This window comes from Salminus brasiliensis, unplaced genomic scaffold (assembly GCF_030463535.1).
Source record: "Salminus brasiliensis unplaced genomic scaffold, fSalBra1.hap2 scaffold_150, whole genome shotgun sequence".
NCBI lineage: Eukaryota > Metazoa > Chordata > Actinopteri > Characiformes > Bryconidae > Salminus > Salminus brasiliensis.
The window spans coordinates 7,608-17,500 of record NW_027326681.1 but is presented as its reverse complement, the minus strand read 5'-3'; the positions used below and the strand labels follow the sequence as shown (position 1 = coordinate 17,500).

Here is a 9,893-nt window from a genome sequence, read left to right as displayed (position 1 = left end):
GCGGAGCTGGATAAGGAGGTGATCCTCACCATGCTCGGAGATCTGGAGCAAGTTCTCAACACACACACACACCCCATACGTAAGTGAACCTCACACACACACACACCCCATACGTAAGTGAACCTCACACACACACACACACACCCCATACGTAAGTGAACCTCACACACACACACACACCCCATACGTAAGTGAACCTCACACATACACACACACACCAGCAGATCTGCATCTCAAAGACTCTTCTAAGCTCAGTGGTTGAAAAGCTGTAGAGAAACTTTCATTCTAAGTAATCAGATCTCAGATCAGATCTCAGATCAGATCTCAGATCTCAAATCAGATCTCAGATCAGATCTCAGATCAGATCTCAGATCTCAAATCAGATCTCAGATCAGATCTCAGATCAGATCTCAGATCAGATCTTACATCAGATCTTACATCAGATCTCAGACCAGATCTCAAATCTGATCTCAGTGAAACGAGCTGAAAATGACTGTAAATATCTGATATTCCTCCATCTGAGGAGTAAAGATCATTACACTGCGTTTTACACATTTATATATTTTAGGTACTAAACGTGTTTTATGTCATTATAGAATTAGACTAAAAAACACTAGAATTTATAGCACTAGACTAAAATTCATAGAATTAGGCTTTGTAATATTTATAGAATTATTAAACAAAGATTTCATAGCGTTTAACCAACAATTTGTAGCTTTAGACTAAAATTTATACATTTAGAAAAACAATTTATAGCTTTGGATTAAATGTGTAGAATTATGTGAAATTGTCAGAGTTCTATATGTGAACATTTCATTTGCATATTTAAATGTATTGTTTCAGTTTCTCAATAAAAGATGGAAAACTTGTCACAGCTGTGTCTTAAATATTGAAATTAATTTCTGTAAATAAATCTTAAAATACATTAACGTGTACAAATTTATTGCCATGCATTTATTATAAAACATGTATCAGTATTATCACTTTTTCCATACGGGACTATTTCTTTCTGCCTGCAGCATGTATCCCTCCACCATTTTAATGATCTGGTTCTAAAAGCAGGTTCTAGAGCCGAACTCTTCTCAGAACTCTGGTAGAACAGTGTCTCAGGCATCAGGCAGCACGAGTCCTGGTTTCCGTGGCAACCCGTATTCCCATAATTAGCGGAGTCTGGGGGTGATGAGCTGCTCTCCAGGATCAACACCACCATATTCTCATGTGTGTGTGTGTGTGTCTTCATCACCATTAGGTGAAGAACTTTCTGTGAGGAGCTTTTATTATTATTAGAGCTTCAGCTCCACTGTAGAACTCCAGCTCTGACTGGGGGAGGTTATCTAGAACCGAGCGTTCCACACCACCACTCTGACTGAGTCTGATCATCTAAGCTGGTTAATTATTGGGAGAATTTTGTGGCGTTTCATGGCTCCCCTTCTGCAGAAACTGGCACAGGAAAAGCCGCAGTCACGAGTCCTGGTTTCCGTGGCAACCCGTATTCCCATAATTAGCGGAGTCTGGGGGTGATGAGCTGCTCTCCAGGATCAACACCACCATATTCTCCCGAAGTCGCCGTCACGTTGTACCGTTTCTCCTCCTTTGACCGGGGCGTTCTCTGGTGGGCGGGGTTTATGGAAATGCTGTGGGTGTACATTGGACGAGGCAGGACTGTGATGTAACAGTTTAGAGGTTTTGGAATCGGCCCGTTTTCCAGCTCTGTTCTGGTTCTGCTGGGGGTTCTTCAAGGGTTCTCCGTAGTAAAGACACATGATGCTTACCGAGCTGCACATGTTCTACAGCATTGTACGGCACCAGTCTCATCAGTCTGGCCCAGTTTGTTCTGCTCGTCTGGGTTCATGAGTTATGAGCCGGTTTTATAACTGATAAATATTAAAATATCCGGGTTCTGGTTCTGGTTCCGCGGTCTGACCCTCTCTGGTTCTGTAGGACTGGAGCGTCTGCAGGACCTGCTGGTGTTCATTACTGGAGCTCTGAGGAATAGCTCCATTTACTGGCTGTCTGTGTGATCCATGCCTGTAGGAGCTTCCAGCTACAAAACACACACACACACACACACACACACACACACACACACACACACACACGGTGTCATCTCATATACCAGCCAGTTAATGCACATGCCTCATGCTGGCTCTAACAGATGTATTTTAGTTCCTCCACCCTGCGGAGTGGTGTAGCTCAGGGCTGCTGTGTCTGCTGCCTTCATGTTACTGTATATCTGCATCTATACACACTCCACCTAGCTGCTGTGGCCACTTTATTAGAAACCCCTCTATTGCTGGAGACTGTACTCATATATAGGGGCTATATGAAGCGTAGGGTCTGTGTTTATATTATGTGTCTAATATTTTAATAAAATTCATTTTTAATTCATATCATTTTCTTTTATCCCATTTTGAGAAAACAAGATTATAAAAGTCTGTTTGACATTTATTCTGTTACAATTGTCTCATAACATCACCAAGAATTGATAGAATTAGACTAGACTTTATATCATTAGACTAAAATTCATAAAATTAGACTAGACTTTATATCATTAGACTAGACTTTATAGAATTAGACTAAAATTCATAAAAGTAGACTAGACTTTATATCATTACACTAAAATTCATAAAATTAGACTAGACTTTATATCATTACACTAAAATTCATAAAATTAGACTAGACTTTATAGAATTAGACTAGACTTTATATCATTAGACTAAAATTCATAATATTAGACTAGACTTTATAGCATTACACTAAAATTCATAAAATTAGACTAGACTTTATAGAATTAGACTAAAATTCATAATATTAGACTAGACTTTATAGAATTAGACTAAAATTCATAATATTAGACTAAACTTTATAGAATTAGACTAAAATTCATAATATTAGACTAGACTTTATAGAATTAGACTAAAATTCATAATATTAGACTAAACTTTATAGAATTAGACTAAAATTCATAAAATTAGACTAGACTTTATAGAATTAGACTAAAATTCATAATATTAGACTAAACTTTATAGAATTAGACTAAAATTCATAATATTAGACTAAAATTCATAAAATTAGACTAGACTTTATAGAATTAGACTAAAATTCATAATATTAGACTAGACTTTATAGAATTAGACTAAAATTCATAATATTAGACTAAACTTTATAGAATTAGACTAAAATTCATAATATTAGACTAAAATTCATAAAATTAGACTAGACTTTATAGAATTAGACTAAAATTCATAATATTAGACTAAAATTCATAAAATTAGACTAGACTTTATAGAATTAGACTAAAATTCATAATATTAGACTAGACTTTATAGAATTAGACTAAAATTCATAATATTAGACTAAACTTTATAGAATTAGACTAAAATTCATAATATTAGACTAGACTTTATAGAATTAGACTAAAATTCATAATATTAGACTAAACTTTATAGAATTAGACTAAAATTCATAATATTAGACTAGACTTTATAGAATTAGACTAAAATTCATAATATTAGACTAAACTTTATAGAATTAGACTAAAATTCATAATATTAGACTAAAATTCATAAAATTAGACTAGACTTTATAGAATTAGACTAAAATTCATAATATTAGACTAGACTTTATAGAATTAGACTAAAATTCATAATATTAGACTAAACTTTATAGAATTAGACTAAAATTCATAATATTAGACTAAAATTCATAAAATTAGACTAGACTTTATAGAATTAGACTAAAATTCATAATATTAGACTAAAATTCATAATATTAGACTAGATTTTATAGAATTAGACTAAAATTCATAATATTAGACTAGACTTTATAGCATTATACTAAAATTCATAATATTAGACTAAACTTTATAGCATTATACTAAAATTCATAATATTAGACTAGAATGCATAGAATTAGACTAGACTTTATATCATTAGACTAAAATTCATAAAATTAGACTAGACTTTATATCATTACACTAAAATTCATAAAATTAGACTAGACTTTATATCATTACACTAAAATTCATAAAATTAGACTAGACTTTATAGAATTAGACTAAAATTCATAATATTAGACTAGACTTTATAGAATTAGACTAAAATTCATAATATTAGACTAGACTTTATAGCATTATACTAAAATTCATAATATTAGACTAGAATGCATAGAATTAGACTAGACTTTATATCATTAGACTAAAATTCATAATATTAGACTAGAATGCATAGAATTAGACTAGACTTTATATCATTAGACTAAAATTCATAAAATTAGACTAGACTTTATAGAATTAGACTAAAATTCATAATATTAGACTAGACTTTATATCATTACACTAAAATTCATAATATTAGACTAGAATGCATAGAATTAGACTAGACTTTATATCATTAGACTAAAATTCATAATATTAGACTAGACTTTATAGAATTAGACTAAAATTCATAATATTAGACTAGAATGCATAGAATTAGACTAGACTTTATATCATTAGACTAAAATATTTTGCATTAGACTAGACTTTATAGCATTAGACTAAAACATATAGCATTATCCTAGAATTTTTAGCGTTTAGCATTCAACTCAAAATTATAGGATTAGATTAGAATTGATAAAATTAGACTACAACTTATAGCATTAGACTAAAAGTCTTTGCATTAGACTAGACTTTATATCATTATTCTAAAATTCATAAACTTAGACTACAATTTATAGAATTAGACCAAGAATTTGACTAAAATGTATATCATTAGACCAGACATTTATAGACACTTTTATAGCACTTTACTAATGTAGAGAATCACTAATACTTTATATTATTAGACCATTTATAGAATTAGACTAAAATGTATAGCATTAGAACAAGCCCTACAAGGTAGGTGTTTCTAATAAAGTGGCCAGTGAGTAAAAGCGTAATTTAGGGTGTTTCTAATAAAGTGGCCAGTGAGTAAAAGCACAAGGTAGGTGTTTCTAATAAAGTGGCCAGTTAGTGGAAGCACAAGGTAGGTGTTTCTAATAAAGTGGCCAGTGAGTAAAAGCACAAGGTAGGGTGTTTCTAATAAAGTGGCCAGTGAGTAAAAGCACAAGGTAGGGTGTTTCTAATAAAGTGGCCAGTGAGTAAAAGCACAAGGTAGAGTGTTTCTGATAAAGTGGCCAGTGAGTGTGTGTGGCGGTGGTCGAGCTGGACGGTATATGGTGCTGACGCCTGTTCAGAAATGCAGGTCCGTCACTGTCTCGGCTTCCTAATCAGCTGGTTTGTCAGCAGTGAATTCACACTTGATTGGTGTGAAGTGGTGTTTGATATAGCCATGCAGCTGTGTGTGTGTGGAGGTGTGTGTTTGTGTGGGTGTGTAGGTGTGTGATTATGTCCTGGGCTGTGTGTGTGTGTGTGTGTGTGTGTGTGTGTGTGTGTGTGTGTGTGGAGAGAAATGGGTCTCTCTGCTTTTATGCAGTTCAGCTGAATGTTCCAGTCCATTACAAGCCTATAAATCATAGCCTCTGGTCAGCAGTGTGTGTGTGTGAGAGTGTGTGTGTGTGTGTGTGTGAGAGTGTGTGTGTGTGTGTGTGTGTTTTCCTAAGGGGCCTGTTTTTCTGTTTTTGTCATGTTATAACCGGTCTATAATTGGACCCACGGTAGACAGTGAATGTGTGTGTGTGTGTGTGTGTGTGTGTGTGTGTTAGTGTGTTAGCTGTGGGGTTTCTGTCTGGACATTGTGCCTCTGGTGTTTGCATCCTGAACCCATGATGCTCTAAATCACGAGCTCATTAAAAGCTGATATATGAATGTTACTTCACCAATGAGCCGAAACATTAAGACCACTCAGTGTTGCTAAGCACTTTCTGCAGTGTCCCAGGGGGTTGCAGTGGGGTTGCTAGGGGGTTGCAGTGGGGTTGCTTGGTGTTTTCTACAGTATCCCATGTTGTTGAGATGTGGTTGCTTGCTAGTTGCTACAGTATCCCATGTGATTGCAATAGTGTTACCAAGTGGTTGTTATGGAGTTGTTTGATGGTTTCAACGGTATCCCAGATGGTTGCAATGGGCTTGCTAGGTATTTGCATCAGTATCTCAGGTGCTATGCGATTTTTAAGGATTTGCTAGGAGATTCTATGGTATCCCAGGTGGTTGCAGTGGGGTTGCTACAGTATTTCAGGTGGTTGCAATGGGCTTGCAAGGCAGTTGCTACTGTATCCCAGGTGGCTGCAATGAGGTTGCCAGGTGGTTGCCATGGTATCCAAGGTGATTGTAGTTGGGTTGCTGGGTGGTTCCAAGAGAATCCCCGGTTTTTGTTATGGAGTTGCTAGGTGTCTTATAGGAGGTTCTTTGGTATCCAAGGTGGTTGCAATGGGGTTGCTACAGTATTCTAGGTGGTTGCAATAGGGTAGCTATGGGCAGTTGCTACTGTATCCCAGGTGGCTTCAATGAGGTTACCAGGTGATTGCCATGGTGTCCAAGGTGATTGTAGTGGGGTTGCTAGGTGGTTCCAAGAGTATCCCAGGTTTTTGTTATGGAGTTGCTAGGTGTCATATAGGTGGTTCTTTGGTATCCAAGGTGGGATTGCTAAGAGATTCTAATGGGTACTCGATTTTTTATACAGAGTTGCTAGATGGTTTCAGCGGTAACCCAGGAGGTTGCAATGGGGTTGCTATGGGCAGTTGCTACTGTATCCCAAGTGGTTGCAATTGGGTGGTTAGGTAGGTAGTTCAGATGGTTGCAGTGGGGTTGCAAGATGGTTCCTACGGTATCCCAGGTGGTTGTTTGGGAACATATCTGTGGGGGTTCCTGACTGCAGAATGTTTGAGAACCTCGGTTCTTAAGCACTGTTATTTAGACCCAAAGCCTGACGCTGCCGAGGAGACGACGCCGGCGGAGGTCTGTTGAGGGGTAGTTTCGAGGGCGGCTGGTTCTCTTGGTGTGGAATGGGATGCAGTGTGTGAGACAGAGTGTGAAGACAACAGTAGCACAGACATGCTAACACCCGATGTAACGTGGCGTTGAGGGGCTTTCACCCTGGAGCTCAGTGTGTTTTGTCGGTTCCTTCATCATGAAGGGTCCACAGACTGTTACCATGGCGTTACGGCTGGAGTCAGCTTAGGATGTCAGGGAAGCGTTAAACCAGCGTTTGAAGCTCGGGGCCGTTTCCTCACGCTGTTGGTGAAAACCCAGCCTACCGTCCGTCCACTCGGTCTGACCAGGGCTTCAGGGTTTCTTTCTTTTATGTCCTCTTCATCCTCCTCCTCCTCCTCCTCATCCTCCACCTTCTCCTCCCTGTCTCTATCTCTGCTGATTAGTCACTGGGCGTTGGTGGAAAGTGACAAAGATGGAGATGGCGTGAGCTGTTCTGGCTGGCATTTCAGCAGTTCTACAGCGGAGGAGTGTGTGTGTGTGTGTGTGTGTGCGTTTGTGTGTGTGTGTGTGTGTGTGTGTGTGTGAACCAAAAACTCTCGAATGATTCTGAGCCTCAGATCATCTTCAGACGAGCTCTGAATCACAAGCAGGTCCAGACTGCAACATCAGCTAGCCTCCCTCGTCTCCATGCTGACCAGTGGAACTGGACGCTCTGGAGGAGCCATGAGAACATGAGTTCACCTAAGGTCATCGTTGGGGAGTTGGGGAACGCTCTTGTACAATCAAATCCTCACAGCAATGCTGTGTCCTCCAGAATCTCCCAAAAACTTCAAAAGCAAGCTTCAGACACCTGACAGACGGTGTTTGAGGTAAGACTGCAAATTTGACTCCAGACCATCTGGACCAGACAGGCCAATCGACTGTGGCAGGGTGTGCTGTATAGGCACATACAATATCCCAGAATCCCTCTGTCCTCCTGCAGGAAAGCGATGACTCCGGCCGCTGTCTCGTTCCCTGTTGTTTCAGCATGTTCGGAGACGTGACGGAGGTGACAGACAGTGAATCAGTGTCAAAGAAAACGTATGGATTCATACAGTCGCTGGTTCCACAGGAGAGCACTGCGCCTCTCTTCCTTTAGCACTGAGAGGATGGAAGGACGGGTTTCTCTGATTTGCACAGCTGAATAGACGGGATTAGTCATTTGAGGCGTTAGGGTTGGATTGAAGCTGCTTAGTTTAGGATACTAAGCTGTTTTGTCTCAAACTGAATCGACTTGCTGTCGGATTGAAGCTGCTTGGATGCAGAATTTACGCTTAGAATCAAATTCTAAAGCTTCATTGTATCAAACTGAAGCTGCTGATACTCCAATTGAAGCTGCTTGGCTCCAAACTGAAGCTGTTTGGTCTTAAACTGAAGCTGTTTGGTCTTAAACCAATGATGTTTGGTCTCAAACTGATGATGTTTGGTATTGAACTTTGAACTGGTCTCAAACTGAAGCTGTTTAGTCTTAAACTGAAGCTGTTTAGTCTCAAACAGTTGTTTGATCTTAAACAGATGATGTTTAGTCTCAAACTGAAGCTGTTTGGTCTAAAAACGTATAATATTTGGTCTTAAACAGAAGCTGTTTGGTCTCAACCCTATACTGTTTCTTCTTAAACCGATGATGTTTGATCTTGAACTTGTATGAACTGTTCCTGTATACAATAGAAGCTGTTAGGTCTTAAACTGAAGCTGTTTGGTCTTAAATTGAAGTGTGCTTGTATCAGATTGAAGCTGTTTGGTCTTAAACTGATGATGTTTGATCTTAAACAGATGATGTTTGGTCTCAAACTGAAGCTGTTTAGTCTTAAACTGAAGCTCTTTAGTCTCAAACGGAAGCTGTGTGGTCTCAACTAAAGCTGTTTAGTCTCAAATTAAAGCAGTTTGGTCTTAAACCGGTAATGTTTGGTCTCAAATTAAAGCAGTTTGGTCTTAAACCGGTAATGTTTGGTCTCAATCTGAAGCTGTTTGGTCTTAAGATGAACTCTATCCTACGCTACTTGGTCTTAAACCGAAGCTATATCAAGTTATTTGGTCTGAAACTGGAGCTATGTGTCAAATTTGGTTTCAGACTGAAGCAGCTGAGTCTCATATTGATCTTAAACCCAAACTGTTTTGAGATCACCTTCACAATGACTGAATCCAGGTCACTGAAGCATTTGTGAACATTTTTTTCTGTCTTCCACCAGGTGAGGACCCTGAGACGAGACGAATGCGGACAGTGAAGAACATTGCTGACCTCAGACAGAACCTGGAAGAAACCATGTCAAGTTTACGGGGGACACAGATCAGCCATAGGTGAGTAACTGGATTCAGTAACAGGTGGTTTTTGCCAATGGCTCTCAATCCTGGACCCCAGACACTACCCATTCCACCAGCTCCTATTAATAAGGCATCTGATGTAATGATTTACAATTTGATTAATAATCAATAATTATTATGATTTCTCACCTGTTATTAACGTTCATTAGTAGCAAGTGTTAAAAGATAAGAGAACTAGAGGAGTCGCCAGCTTGGTCCTAAACCAAAGGATCACCTACACTGAAGCAAACTGAAGCAACATTGGTCTCGAATGAAAGATGCTTGATCCTACACTGAAGCGGATTGGTCAGAAACTGATACATCATTGGTCTCAGGGTTGAGCAGGTGGGTCCCAAATTAGAGCAAACTGAAGCGGCTTGGTCAGATATTAAAGCAGCATTGGTCTCAAATTGAAGCAGGTTGGTCACACATTGAAGCGTCATTGATCAAAATCAAATGACTTGAAATGGCTTCACTCTCATAATGAAGTTAGTTGGTCTCACATTGAAGTTGCTAATTCCTACGTTACATTGAAGCGGCATTGACCAAAGCTTGAAGGCGTTTGTTTGAAACTGATATGAATCATTTTCAAACTGAAGCGTTTGAGACTCAATTTAAAGCTGCTTGGTCCCAAACCTGAAGCTCATTGGTCTCAAACTAAAGTAGCTGAGATTCAGTGAAAAGCTACTTGATCCCAAATATTAAT

The 9,893-nt window shown here is 38.5% G+C and overlaps 1 protein-coding gene across 1 annotated transcript in view; it reads left to right on the top strand.

Annotated features, from left to right (window-relative positions):
- The window catches only part of LOC140548872 (neuron navigator 3-like), a gene marked incomplete at its 3' end in the record, with an annotated part of 27,899 nt that extends 18,715 nt beyond the window's left edge, over positions 1-9,184 (top strand). The window contains exon 6 of the mRNA XM_072672054.1: positions 9,076-9,184. Within this exon, the coding sequence (XP_072528155.1) occupies positions 9,076-9,184 (109 nt within the window). The remainder of the gene's footprint in view (positions 1-9,075) is intronic.
- Between the last annotated feature and the right edge of the window lie 709 nt (positions 9,185-9,893).